This window comes from Microcaecilia unicolor, chromosome 8 (assembly GCF_901765095.1).
Source record: "Microcaecilia unicolor chromosome 8, aMicUni1.1, whole genome shotgun sequence".
In the NCBI taxonomy this organism is placed as follows: Eukaryota; Metazoa; Chordata; class Amphibia; order Gymnophiona; family Siphonopidae; genus Microcaecilia; species Microcaecilia unicolor.
Genome location: NC_044038.1, coordinates 57,661,774 through 57,677,049, shown reverse-complemented (window position 1 = coordinate 57,677,049; position 15,276 = coordinate 57,661,774). Strand labels below are relative to the sequence as shown.

The 15,276-nt window shown below is 51.3% G+C and overlaps 1 protein-coding gene across 3 annotated transcripts in view; it reads right to left on the bottom strand.

Moving 5' to 3' along the window:
- The window catches only part of CCNF (cyclin F), a 207,402-nt gene that overhangs the window by 126,595 nt on the left and 65,531 nt on the right, over positions 1-15,276 (bottom strand). For all 3 annotated transcript variants that reach the window (XM_030213122.1, XM_030213120.1, XM_030213121.1), the window contains exon 4: positions 5,237-5,304. In XM_030213122.1, the coding sequence (XP_030068982.1) occupies positions 5,237-5,304 (68 nt within the window). The remainder of the gene's footprint in view (positions 1-5,236; positions 5,305-15,276) is intronic.

Below are 15,276 nucleotides of genomic sequence, written 5' to 3'. Positions count from 1 at the left end.
AGCCTGGAACTGCTCAGGGTAATCTTCCTGGCGGAAGGCCGGCAAATTCAGGGACTGCCCCAAGTGGAAACGAGAAACCACCTTGGCCAAAAACGAAGGAACTGTCCTAATCGATACCCCCACCTCTGTAAACCACAGGAAGGGGTCTCTGCAAGAAAGGGCCCGCAAATCAAATTCTCCGAGTGGAAGTAATGGTTACTAGAAAAATCACCTTAAAGGTGAGATCCTTAATCGTAATCCCCGATAAGGGTTCAAAAGGAGTACGCTGAAGCGCTTTGAGAACTAGATTAAGGTTCTGGGATGGCAGAATTGGCATGTGAGGAGGGCGCAAATGATTTACGCCCCTCAAGAAACGAACCACATCCAGGTGGGAGGCGATGGACGCCCCCTGAAACCAGCCTCTAAAACATGCCAGAGCTGCCAACTGCACCTTAAGAGACCTCAACGAGAATGATTTTTGTACAGCCTCCTGAAAAAACATGAGGATAACCGATACTGAAGCCGAAGCCACTGACAATCCCAAACTCTAACACCACGAATCGAAGGTACACAACACCCTAGCATAAGCTATCAAGGTGGATCTTTCCCGAGCCTACAGAATCGTAGCGATAACCGCGTCCGGATAGCCTTTTCTTCTCAACCTCACCCTTTCAAGGGCCATGCTGTAAGACCAAAGGGGGAGGGATCCTCCATCGTGACTGGCCCCTGCAGCAGGAGACTGTCCTGCGCCGGTAGCAGAAAAGCACGAACAGAAGCCTGATCACACCTGTGTATTTTATTTATTGCATTTGTATCCCACATTTTCCCACCTTTTTGCGGGCTCAGTGTGGCTTACAATAAGATATGAATAATAGAAATACATTTGTTACAACTTGGTTATGGATTACATTGTACAGAGTTGTGCGAGACATTCGACTATCATTAGGAATATAACAATGGGACATCAACATAGAAATATTGGAAGGAGACAATGGGAAGCTAAAAGGGCAGTGTTAGACACAAAGACATATGGTGTACATAGTTCCGTGAATAAATGTATGATTGACTGGATTACAGGATGTGTACCAGGGTCGTCTAGGCCAATCCGGGGCCACTAGGATCACTTGACCGGGATGACTGTCAAAGCGAGTCAGTAACCTGCCCACCATTGGCCACAGGGGAAAAGCATAGAGCAGGCCCCTGGGCCAAGGTTGAAGAAGGGCATCGATGCCTTCTGAGCTCAGCTCTCGTCCCATGCTGAAGAAATGGGGAACCTTCGCATTGAATGCAGTGGCCATTAAGTCCATTTCTGGCATCCCCCAACGGGCAGTTATCTGATCAAAGGCCAGAGGGGACAGCGTCCACTCCCCCGGCTCCAATTGGTGGCGACTGAGAAAGTCCGCTTGCACACTCTGTGACCCTGCTATATGAGCCGCTGTCAAGAAGGAGATGAGTCTCTGCCCAACGGCAAATCAGAGCCGCCTCACGCACTAGGTGCACTTCTGGTACCTGCGACGGTTTACGTAGGCAACCGCCGTCGCATTGTCCGAAAGAACTCGAACTGGGCAACTGCGAAGAGAAACTCCCAAAGGGCCAGACGAATCACCCGTAACTCTAAGTGGTTGATGGACCATGACGCCTCCGAAGTCCAAATGCCCTGGGCAGTCTGTTGCAGGCAATGAGCCCCCCAGCCAGACAGTGACGCATCTGTGGTCACTATCTTCCAGTCCAGGGTTGCCAGAGGAATGCCCGATACCAGATTCTTTTGAATGAACCACCAGTGCATGATTGTGTGAAGATGGGCCGAACATGGCACCTGAGCCTCGTAATCCTCCGAGAGCGGAGACCAGAGGCTCAGAAGGTGCCACTGGAGGGGTCGCATGTGAGCTCTGGCCCACTTTACCACGTCCAAGGTGGAGGCCATGGAACCTAGAACTTGTACACAGTCCCAAGCCCGCGGGTTCGGAGTTTGAAACAGCGCTCGAAACTGAGCCTGTAACCACTGTGCTTGAGCTGAAGGAAGAGAAACTATCCCTGTTCGGGTATCGAAGCACACCCCCAAGTATTCCAGCGTTTGGGAAGGCGTTAGGCTGCACTTCTGGAAGTTGATCACCCAACCAAGCGACTGAAGCAACCCAACCACTTTGTCGGTTGCCCGCCAACTCTCCTTGAAAGAAGACGCCCACACAAGCCAGTCATCCAGACAGGGATGGACCTGAATCCCTTCCTTCCTGAGATAGGCCGCCACTACCACCAGGACCTTGGAAAAGGTCCAAGGCGCTGTGGCTAGGCTGAAAGGCATCACTTTGAATTGAAAATGACGACCGAGCACTGCAAAGCAAAGAAAGCGCCTGTGGGGAGGCCAGATTGGAATGTGTAAATAGGCCTCAGATTGAGAGGTCAAACACTCCCCTGGCTGTAACGCTGCAATCACTGATCGGAGGGTTTCCATACGGAAAAGCCGAACCCTTAAGGACCTGTTAACACACTTGAGATATAAGACGGGTTGCCAAGAACCGCCTTTTTTTTGGCAGCACAAAATAAATGGAGTATCGACCGCACCCTCCTTCTGCTGGGGGTATGGGCTGGATGGCACCCAGCTGTTGTAAGTTGAGGAGGGTGTGTCAAATGGCCTGCACCTTGGTGGGACATTTTTAAGCAGATTCTAGAAAAGAGTCTGCTATCGTACGAGCCAATTCTAACTTGTAGCCGTCTCTGATAACCCATTCGTCGGATGCTACCCTGGTCCACTCCACCAGGAATAGGGACAGTCTGCCCCCAATAACCGGCTGGATATGGACCAGGGCACCATCATTGGGCAGACCTGGCTGTGGGCTGGTTTCTGTTACTGGAAAGGAAGGCCCGCCTGTCACCTCAAAAGGGCTGAGGCCTCTGAGAAGACCTTGCTTTCTGAAAAGAGGCCCCGCGACCTGGACAGTAACGCCATGTATCCCTAAACTTAGGTCTAGGTCCCGCTGGTCGTACAAACTTGGACCTGACCTCCAGGAGGCGCTGGCCCTTAAGAATCACCAAGGTCCTTCACAATCTGTCCTAAGTCTGTCCCAAACAAAAGCTTTCCCCTAAATGGAAGCCTTGCTAAACTTAAGAGGCCATGTCTGCAGCCCAATGCTGCAACCACAGCCAGCGACGCGCGGTGACTGCTAGGGAAACCTCCTTCGCCGAAGCCCTCAAAAGATCATAAGGAAGATCCGCAAGGAAGGCTAAACCGGACTCCAAGGCCGGAAAAACAGCCACGAGAACTTCCGGAGAGAAGGCATTTTGTGCCCACGATAAGCATGCCCGCGACGCATAGGAGCCACAAACTGAGGCCTGCAGGGAAAGGGCCGCTACTTCAAAGGCCAGCTTCAAGCAAGTCTCCAATTTACGATCCTGAGGGTCCTTTAGCGCCGTGCCACCCTCCACAGGGACAGTGCTTTTCTTAGTGACCTCTGTGATTAAGGAATCCACTGTAGGGACCTTCAGCAAGTCTAAATCAGGAGTAGGTAGCACGTAAAGACGCTACATAGCTCTAAGCAACCTTAAGCCCACTATCTGGCGTATCCCACTGTGCTGAAATGAGGATCTTCATGGCCTCATGCACATGAAAGGAACAAGGTGGGCATATGGTGCCACACAATAGAGGGCACCAGACCTGTTCCCCCTGACGATTCAGGGGGGAAATGGCCAAAACCTCAAAAGCCCTATCAGGGAAGGAAGCTCTTCCCTGCGAAAAAGGCAGGCAGTCATCTGATCATCCCCCTCCTCAGAGAGCAGGGTGACCTCATCTGCCAAATCCAAAGATTCTGAGGGAGAGTCCGGAGACAAAACCGGGCCATCTGTGTCAGATAGCTCCTCGGGATCCAAAATCTCCACCCGGAGATGATATGGCAGGAAAGACAGAGGCTGCAACAACCGAATATTGTGGAAGAGACAGGGCTGCCTGAAGAGAAGCTCCTGACTTCTTCAAAAGAAAGGCATTGTGCAATAATAAAACAAAATCCGGGGAAAAAGGAACTGAAAGGGACCCCCCTGCTCCCTGTACATCGCTTCCCTCCATTGGAGCCTGTACCACAGAAGCGTGCTGCGCCTCTTGTCTATCAACCGCCACGTGCGGAGCGGGTCGTGCCTGAGAGGAAAAAATGGTGCCCGCCAATGCGCACTGCACTAACTGCCCCAAGGAAACCGCCGAAACTATCCCCTGCACTTCCGATTCACCGGATGCCTGAGGGGAATCCCCGTCACGCTGAACACCTGCTGCGGGCTGACGGCGGCAGGACACACTCCCCCGATGCTGCTCTCCGGCCCCCACACCGGGAGCAGTGCTTAGCCGCCCCAGAAGGCACTGACATGCTCCACAAACGCCTACCCCAAAACTGACTCGGCAGAACATCTAGTTCCTCCGTATGATTAAACTAAAACAGTCTCTTACTTTTTTTTTTTAGTCAGGAGAGAAAGGAAACACCCGATCAGGCCAACAGCCCAAGGCGACGGGGGAAAGGTAGGGGGAGACCGGGAGGGGCCTGGCACCCATCAGGTGTACACCACAAGCTGCAAACAGCCACTCAACCCCTGTCTGTGCTAAACTAGGCCCAAAGGACACCAGTAGCCAGATCAAACCAGAGCTGCACAGAGATGTCCCTCCACCTGCTAGAGAGAATACTGAGGTTCAGCTGGTTGCACAAGTCCACATATAGAAAACCTCAGAGGTTCTCTATCTCCACCTGCTGGTAGAGGGACACAATCCACAAGTCTCTGGATCTGTGGGATGCCATGAAAATGTTGGTTCCACTTCGATGCAAGCAAGATCTGGACAATTGCAATATACGCTATATCGCACATATCCAGTCGAGGCTGAAAAATTGAACACAGAATGTGTTTCATGCACATATGGGCCAGCAAAAATTAGAGAGAACATTGCTCATGTCTCTTGCAACACAGTGGAGAAGTCGGTGACCTGAGCTACTGAGAGGGCCTCAATTAGCATTGCTCAATGGGAACGTCAATACTCAAAACTTTGTATACTTTTGTTACTTGATCTAGATAATTCTAGGCAAGTGTGTCCTGTAATCAGAACAGCAAAAGAATGCAACTCTCAGTATTTGAAGGCTGGAAAGCTGATGCAAGTCAAGACTGGTATACCCAGCAGAGCTTTGTGAGGAAATCAGTACTGGAGCAAAGAGTATGACAGGTCAAAACTAAGCTACAACAGATCCATGGGTTCATGTGAACTAGAAATCATCAATACCCTGCTACTTACAGCCTTCATTGTAGAGGTAAGCGATCCCAAGCTTCACAGCAGCTTCGAAATTACCACATTCAGCAGCCCTATATAAAAATAAACTACATTAAAAATATTCCCTTTTCTACAAGAGAACAAAGTAGAATGAGAAAGAGCATCTTGCTTAATACATGATATACTAAATGTATGTTATCTATATGTATTGCTGGCAGGATTAAGAAATAGCTTTCTATAGTTACACCAACCCTGTGACTTGTTTATAACACCAAAACTAACATTTATTTATTGTATTTGTACCCCACATTTTCCCACCTTTTTGCAGGCTCAATGTGGCTTGAGTATAGATATGATATCGTCTTTACATGATTTAAAAACAGTCGATCACAAGCAGAGGTGAAAAGAAGATTTAGATGGAAGGTGTTAGGTAAGGTCGTGTGAGATGTGTTTTTTGGTGTACTTGGGTAGTTTAAGGAATGATTTGTTTCATTGAGGGTGACTTGTGTAGGCTTTTGTAGGTGACTTAAAAGGCAAGGCCAGTAGCAGTGCTGTCTACTGCTAGAATACCAGTCTAAGTCCCAGGTCAGGTTTTCTGCCCTTCAGGTCACGTAGCTTGAGATGCTGCCTAGACAGTGTTTACAGCAGCCATTCCCAACTCAGTCCTCGGGGCACACCTAGTCCCATCTAGTTTTCAGGATAGCCACAATGAATATGTATGAGATAGATTTGCATGCAATTGAAACTACATGAAAATCTAACTCATGAATATTCATTGTGGATATCCTGAAATCCCAATGGGACTAGGAGTGTCCCAAGGACTGGGTCAAGAACGGTGATTTACAGCTTCTGGCAGGGGAGGGAATATTCACCACCTGTTAAGTCAGACTTAGGATATACACCATCATGATTAGAACGCCCCTGGCCAAGGACAATCATTAACAGTGAAGGGGGATTAAAAGAGAAAATTCCATGGGTAGTTGTAAACAAAGGCCACAACCCTGTAGAAGCAGGCCCAAGAATAGAGTCAACCTTAAACCACCATTGAAAAGAGATCCCAGAAGATTATGACCATTTTAAATGCAAAAGTCACATTACAATAATGAAAATCTTTGGGAAAAAACCAGCACAAGAGAACTATGAATAGCAAATGGTGTTCTATACAAAATATGTACGGCCTTTCATTTCAAAACATATAACCTTCACTGTGATATCAATTCTCCTTAAAAGCTGAAAGAAACCATGCCGTGTGTCATTACAGGTGACTTCTACTTCCTAGTATCATCCATTATCCTTTCCTTTAATGGTTTTAGTCTCATGCATTACACCAATTGTCTCTAATGTTTCTCATACCTCACACAAACACTATTTGCTTTTGTCTCACCTAGAATATAAACCGCACTGAACCCTGGAAAGGGGGGATATGGGAAAATTAGGTTCTTACCGTGATAATTTTCTTTCCTTTAGTCATAGCAGATGCAGCCATTACAGATGGGTTGTGTCCATCAACCAGCAGAGGGAGATAGAGAGCACACTTTTTTCAGTGCCTCATACCAGCTTGCTCCACTGCCTCTCTTCAGTATTTGAAGCTTCCAAAGCAGTATGGCAAACCGCAATGGGAATAACATAAGCTTTCCTCACAGCGAACGATGGCCCTACAACAAAGAATGGAGGGAATGAAACATCCTCCCGGAGGGCATAAACTCATCCTCCACTGAGACATAACTGGAGGGAATAAACATCCTCCCGGAGAGAATAAACATCCTCCAAAACATGAAACTGGAGGGAATTAAGTCATCCTCCTTTAATTGAACAAGAATCCTGAAGACTGTTTTCCGACTTTCTCCCAAGGACGGAATCTCCAGGAAACACGAACAGAACCTGAAATAGATTTACAGCACATAGCATCAGACAGGGAGGGATCATGGCTGCATCTGCTATGACTAAAGGAAAGAAAATTATCACGGTAAGAACCTAATTTTCCCTTCCTTGTCATCAAGCAGATGCAGCCATTACAGATGGGATGTATCAAAGCAATCCCTAGATAGGGTGGGAACAAGCCACACCACGCGCCAGCACTTGCGCTCCAAAATGTGCGTCCCTCCTGGCAGCCACATCCAGCCTGTAATGTCGGGCAAAGGAGAGCTTAGAAGCCCATGTTGCTGCACTACAAATCACTTGAAGAGAGAGTGCTCCAGTTTCAGCCCAAGAAGAGGAAATTCCTCTAGTGGAATGCGCCTTAAAGGCATCAGGCGGAGGCCGGCCTGCAAGCAAATAAGCTGAAAAGATAGATTCTTTAAGCCAGCGGGCAATAGTGGCTTTAGATGCTGGAGACCCTCTGCGAGGACCTGATAGCAAAACAAACAGATGATCAGAGGTCCTGAAAGAGTTAGTAACTCGCAGATACTGCAGCAGAGTCCTGCGCACGTCCAACAGGTGCAATTGCCCAAAAGATTCTGGAAACTCCTCCTCGACAAAGGAGGGCAAGAAAATAGGTTGGTTTAGGTGAAACACTAAAACCACCTTAGGCAAGAAGGAAGGCACAGTCCGAACCGTGGCCCCGGACTCTGAAAACTGCAGAAAAGGGTCTCTACAGAACAGCGCCTGGAGCTCTGACACCCGTCTCGCCGAAGTAATGGCCACTAACAAGACGGCCTTCAGTGTCAAATCTTTCTCTGAAGCACGCCGAAGCGGTTCAAAGGGAGCACCCTGAAGGGCCTTCAGCACTAGCCCCAGGTTACAAGCTGGACAAGGTGCACGCACGGGAGGACGGAGCCGAAGCACCCCTCTAAGAAACCGTGCCACATCCGGATGAGCAGCTAAAGACACGCCTTCAACCTTGCCACGCAGGGAGGCCAATGCTGCCACATGCACCCGCAGGGAATTATAGGCCAAGCCTTTTTGTACACCATCCTGCAAAAAGTCCAGAATCGGCGAGAGGAGCCCGCAGGGGTGTGCTCTCTCTGGAAGCACACCAGACTTCAAACTGGCGCCAAATCCTGGCATAAGCCACGGAAGTGGAACGCTTGCGGGCTTGCAGAGTGGTAATTACTTTATTGGAATAGCCTCTGCATCGCAATTGCGCCCTCTCAATCGCCAGGCCATAAGACCAAATCGGCCGGCGTCCTCCATGGTCACCGGACCCTGTGACAACAGGTTGGGAACCAGAGGTAACTGAAGGGGATCCTCTATGAGCATCTGTCGGAGATCCGCATACCAAGGCCTCCTGGGCCAATCCGGGGCGACGAGAACCACTTCTCCTGGAAGCAGCCGAATCCGCAGGAGCACTCGCCCTATCAAGGGCCATGGAGGCAACACATACAGTAGGCCCGGAGGCCAGTGTTGAGCCAAGGCATCCAACCCCGCCGCGCGAGGATCGCTCCATCTGCTGAAGAAGCACGGGACTTTGGCATTGGAGCTTGTCGCCATTAGATCTATCACGGGCTTGCCCCACTTGGCACATATATGCAGGAACACTTCGTCTGCAAGTTCCCACTCCGCTGGATTGATCTGATGCCCGCTTAGATAATCAGCTTGCACGTTGCTCTGACCTGCAATGTGAGCTGCCGACAAACTGTAGATGCAGCTCGGCCCAGTGGCAAATTTGTTCGGCCTGCGCGGCTAGAGCTCTGCACTGAGTGCCGCCTTGTCGATTTATGTAGGCCACTGCTGTCGCGTTGTCTGACATCACTCTGACAGCCAATCCTTCCAGGGTCACTTGAAAGGCCAGAAGCGCCTGAAACACCGCTTTCAACTCTAGGCGGTTGATGGACCACTCCAACTCCTCGGGTGTCCATAGACCCTGGGCATCCTTCCCCTTGCAATGTGCACCCCAGCCTTTCAGACTGGCATCTGTCACCAGTAGGCACCAATCGGGGAGCACCATCGGCATTCCTCGCCGCAGCATGCTGTCTGAGAGCCACCACTCCATGCTGAGTCGGGCTGCAGGGAGCCAAGAGAGTCTGCATTGGTAATCCTGAGATACTGGAGACCATCTTTGGAGTAGAGCATACTGTAGAGATCTCGGGTGCGCTCTCGCCCAGGGCACCAGTTCCATGGTGGCCGTCATCGAACCAAGCAGCTGGACAATGTCCCAAGCTCGCGGGCGGGGCATCCTCAGGAGCAGACGGACCCGATTCTGAAGCTTGCATCGCCTTTGCTCGGGTAGGTACACATACACCGAGGCTGTGTCGAACCTGGCCCCCAAATATTCTAGAGACTGCGAGGGGGTCAGGTGACTTTTGGCCAAATTGACGACCCAGCCCAGAGATTGAAGTACTGAGACCACTCTGGCTGTTACATGCTGACTCTCTGCAGCAGTTTGCTCGAATGAGTCAGTCGTCCAGGTACGGGTGAACCCGAATACCCTCTCGCTTTAGAAAGGCAGCTACCACCACCATAACCTTCGAAAAGGTGCGGGGAGATGTGGCGAGGACAAAAGGCAAGGCCCGGAACTGGAAATGCTTTCCCATCACCGCAAACCTCAGAAACGTCTGGTGCGGGCGCCAAATTGGAATGTGCAAGCAAGCTTCCTTCAGGTCCAGAGACGTGAGAAACTCTCCTGGCTGTACCGGCGCAATGACGGAGCGCAGGGTTTCCATGTGAAAATGTCGCACTCAGGGACTTGTTTAATTCTTTTAAGTCCAGAATAGGGCGAAAAGACCCTCCTTTTCGCGGCACCACAAAGTAGATGGAGTAGCGGCCACAGCTGTGTTCGGCGGGAGGTACCGGGGACATGGCCCCTATCTGAATCAGAACTTGTAAAGTCTCCTCTACCGCCGCCCGTTGGCGGCAGAACCGCATCGGGACTCCACAAACACGTCTCTTACAGGGGCGTCGAATTCTATTCTGTAACCGTCTCTGATCAGGTCCAAGACCCACTGATCTGAGGAAATGTTGGCCCACTCCTCGGCAAAGACATCCTCCGATGACAGGACTCGAGGAGAGGGCCGGCGCACCATCATTGAGAGGGTCGCCCCTGAACTCCAGGCCTTGAGCCAGTGCTGTGGAACGTTTGTCCGAGCGAAAGGAGTTCCTCTGCTGAAAACGGGTACGAGAAGTGAACCCAGCAGAATGCCCCGGGCGGTACCTTCCAGCTTCACGGAAGCAAGGTCTGTAAGAGGAGTGGACCGCCGCAACCTTAGAGGAAGGCAGAGGCCTATCTTCAGGCAAGTGCTGCGGTTTAGCCTCACCCAGGCCCTTCACAATTTTCTCCAACTCCTCACCAAACAGTAGAAGGCCTTGGAAGGGCAACTTCACCAACCTTTGCTTAGAGGCCATGTCCGCCGCCCAATGCCGTAGCCAAAGAAGACGGCGAGCCGCCACTGCTACTGCCATGTGTTTAGCCGAAGCTCTGACAATATCATTAAGGGCGTCAGCAAGAAAGGATAAGGCCGACTCCATCCGCGGAGCCACATCTGTAAAGGGCTCTGTTCCATCACCGGACTGTTCCACTGCCTGTTGCAACCAAGCCAGGCAGGCTCTAGCAGCATAACAACTGCATTCAGACGCCCGAATAGTGAGAACTGCAATTTCAAATGACCGTTTAAGTGCTGATTCCAGTCTTCGGTCTTGAATATCCTTCAGGGCAACACCTCCTTCAACAGGGAGGGTAGTTCTTTGTCACAGCTGTGACTAGGGCATCCACTTTAGACATAGCAAAGCGAGCCATATGCTCCTCACTTAGAGGGTATAATTGCCCCATAGCCCTGGAAACTTTCAAAGGTCCCTCGGGATCAGCCCATTGAGCCGAAATAAGCTCTTGGATGGAGGCATGCAAAGGAAAGGCTCGAGCAGGCTTTTTGGTACTAGCCATCCTAGGATTCACAGAGGAGGCTGTGCTACTGGCAGGGTCCTCAATAGAGAGAGCCTGCAGGGCATCAGAAATAAGCGCTGGCAGCTCATCACGGTGGAAAATCCTCACCGCGGAGGGATCGTCCAGATCCTGAGTCACTTCTGCACCAGACTCTGGCTCCTCAGACCATGAAGGCCTGCCAGAGTCCTCCGAATCCTCGCAGCCCGACCGGGGGGGGGGGGGGGGGGGGGGGGGGGAGGAGGTGCAGCACTCTCTGAAGGGGAATGAGCCCTTCTGCGCTTCATATTCTGCCAATTATCAGGGAATAACGCCTCAGAGGGCATACCCAGGCTACAATCCACCGGGGGGGGGGGGGGGGGGGGGGGGCATTAGAAGAGCCCCTTGCCGGGCTTTGTGGGAGAGCTCTTTTAAGCATGTATGCTTTATTCATTAATAAGACAAAATCAGGGGAGAAAAACACCCTAGGCACCCGGATCTCTGCCGGGGCTAGTAGCACCCATATCAGCCTCACTCCGAGGCCTCCCCCCCGGGCTCAGGACTCTCCGTCTCAGCGAAGGTCGCGCCATGTGGTAAATTCAAAATGGCGCCCGCTGCCAGCTCAGAGCGCGAAGAATCGTCGCTCGCCATGCTCGGACCGGCTCTAACGTCTGTACAGCACGATTTACAGAGCCCCGCTGCTGATCTGCGCTTGCCACACTTGGAACAGCGCTTTACTGTCTCCGCAGCCATCGCCGAAAATGGCGGTAAAATTCAAAATGGCTGTTCACGCCAAAATCCCCCCGATCGCGGGCCCACCCCGGAGGAGTCAGAAAACACTCTTACCTCACTGGACCGAGTATCACAGCTCCGGTCCCACAGAAAAAGGCAAGGAAAAACCTCTGTTCTTTTTTTTTTTTTTTTTTTAACGCTGTGAGGAAAGCAGAGGTAAATAGAACTCCGGAGGCTCAGGTGAATGGGAAAGGCAGGGAAAGGGTGAATCTATGTGCCTTTAAAGTGAAGCTGCTATAGCCTCCAACACCCCAGCTAACAACTGGCAAAAGCACAGGAGCAACCTCCAGGCAGATTTCAGATGGAGCTCGAAGAAGATTCAGATAGAGAATACTGAAGAGAGGCAGTGGAGCAAGCTGGTATGAGGCACTGAAAAAAGTGTGCTCTCTATCTCCCTCTGCTGGTTGATGGACACAACCCATCTGTAATGGCTGCATCTGCTTGATGACAAGGAATAGCGGTATACAAAGCGAATGCTACATACCTGTAGAAGGTATTCTCCGAGGACAGCAGGCTGATTGTTCTCACTGATGGGTGACGTCCATGGCAGCCCCTCCAATCGGAACACTTCCTAGCAAAGTCCCTTGCTAGTCCTTGCGTGCCGATGCGCACCGCGCATGCGCGGCCGTCTTCCCGCCCAAACCGGCTCGTGCCGGCCAGTCTCATATGTAGCAAGACAAAGAGAAGGGAAGACACAACTCCAAAGGGGAGGCGGGCGGGATTGTGAGAACAATCAGCCTGCTGTCCTCGGAGAATACCTTCTACAGGTATGTAGCATTCGCTTTCTCCGAGGACAAGCAGGCTGCTTGTTCTCACTGATGGGGTATCCCTAGCCCCCAGGCTCACTCAAAACAACAACCATGGTCAATTGGGCCTCGCAACGGCGAGGACATAACTGAGATTGACCTAAAAAATTTACCAACTGAGAGTGCAGCCTGGAACAGAACAAACATGGGCCTAGGGGGGTGGAGTTGGATTCTAAACCCCGAACAGATTCTGAAGCACTGACTGCCCGAACCGACTGTCGCGTCGGGTATCCTGCTGCAGGCAGTAATGAGATGTGAATGTGTGGACAGATGACCACGTCGCAGCTTTGCAAATCTCTTCAATAGTGGCTGACTTCAAGTGGGCTACCGACGCTGCCATGGCTCTAACATTATGAGCCGTGACATGACCCTCAAGAGCCAGCCCAGTCTGGGCGTAAGTGAAGGAAATGCAATCTGCTAGCCAATTGGATATGGTGTGTTTTCCTACAGCCACTCCCCTCCTGTTGGGATCAAAAGAAACAAACAATTGGGCGGACTGTCTGTTGGGCTGTGTCCGCTCCAGATAGAAGGCCAATGCTCTCTTGCAGTCCAATGTGTGCAGCTGACGTTCAGCAGGGCAGGAATGAGGACGGGGAAAAAAATGTTGGCAAGACAATTGACTGGTTCAGATGGAACTCCGACACAACCTTTGGCAAGAACTTAGGTTGAGTGCGGAGGACTACTCTGTTATGATGAAATTTGGTGTAAGGGGCCTGGGCTACCAGGGCCTGAAGCTCACTGACTACGAGCTGAAGTAACTGCCACCAAGAAAATGACCTTCCAGGTCAAGTACTTCAGATGGCAGGAATTCAGTGGCTCAAAAGGAGGTTTCATCAACTGGGTGAGAACGACATTGAGATCCCATGACACTGTAGGAGGCTTGACAGGGGGCTTTGACAAAAGCAAACCTCTCATGAAGCGAACTAAAGGCTGTCCTGAGATCGGCTTACCTTCCACACGGTAATGGTATGCACTGATTGCACTAAGGTGAACCCTTACAGAGTTGGTCTTGAGACCGGACTCAGACAAGTGCAGAAGGTATTCAAGCAGGGTCTGTGTAGGACAAGAGCGAGGATCTAGGGCCTTGCTGTCACACCAGACGGCAAACCTCCTCCACAGAAAGAAGTAACTCCTCTTAGTGGAATCTTTCCTGGAAGCAAGATACGGGAGACACCTTCTGACAGACCCAAAGAGGCAAAGTCTACGCTCTCAACATCCAGGCCGTGAGAGCCAGGGACCGGAGGCTGGGATGCAGAAGCGCCCCTTCGTCCTGTGTGATGAGGGTCAGAAAACACTCCAATCTCCACGGTTCTTCGGAGGACAACTCCAGAAGAAGAGGGAACCAGATCTGACGCGGCCAAAAAGGAGCAATCGGAATCATGGTGCCTCGGTCTTGCTTGAGTTTGAACAAAGTCTTCCCCACCAGAGGTATGGGAGGATAAGCATACAGACCCTCCCCCCAGTCCAGGAGGAAGGCATCCGATGCCAGTCTGCCGTGGGCCTGAAGCCTGGAACAGAACTGAGGGACTTTGTGGTTGGCTCGAGATGCGAAGAGATCTACCAAGGGGGTGCCCCACACGTGGAAGATCTGTCGCACTACACGGGAATTGAGCGACCACTCGTGAGGTTGCATAATCATGCTCAACCTGTCGGCCAGACTGTTGTTTACGCCTGCCAGATATGTGGCTTGGAGCACCATGCCGTAACGGCAAGCCCAGAGCCACATGCTGACGGCTTCCTGACACAGGGGGCGAGATCCGGTGGCCCCCTGCTTGTTGATGTAATACATGGCAACCTGGTTGTCTGTCTGAATTTGGATAATTTGGTGGGACAGCCAATCTCTGAAAGCCTTCAGAGCGTTCCAGACCGCTCGTAACTCCAGAAGATTGATCTGCACATCGCGTTCCTGGAGGGACCAGCTTCCTTGGGTGTGAAGCCCATCGACATGAGCTCCCCACCCCAGGAGAGACGCATCCGTAGTCAGCACCTTTTGCGGCTGAGGAATTTGGAAAGGACGTCCCAGAGTCAAATTGGACCAAATCGTCCACCAATATAGGGATTTGAGAAAACTCGTGGACAGGTGGATCACGTCTTCTAGATCCCCAGCAGCCTGAAACCACTGGGAAGCTAGGGTCCATTGGGCAGATCTCATGTGAAGGCAGGCCATGGGAGTCACATGAACTGTGGAGGCCATGTGGCCCAGCAATCTCAACATCTGCCGAGCTGTGATCTGCTGGGACGCTCGCACCCGCGAGACGAGGGACAACAAGTTGTTGGCTCTCGTCTCTGGGAGATAGGCGCGAGCCGTCCGAGAATCCAGCAGAGCTCCTATGAATTCGAGTTTCTGCACTGGGAGAAGATGGGACTTTGGATAATTTATCACAAACCCCAGTAGCTCCAGGAGGCGAATAGTCATCTGCATGGACTGCAGGGCTCCTGCCTCGGATGTGTTCTTCACCAGCCAATCGTCGAGATATGGGAACACGTGTACCCCCAAGTCTGCGAAGTGCTGCTGCTACTACAGCCAAGCACTTCGTGAACTCTCTGGGCGCAGAGACGAGCCCAAAGGGTAGCACATAGTACTGGAAGTGATGTGTGCCCAGCTGAAATCGCAGATACTGTCTGTGATCTGGCAGTATCGGGATGTGTGTGTAGGCGTCCTTCAAGTTCAGAGA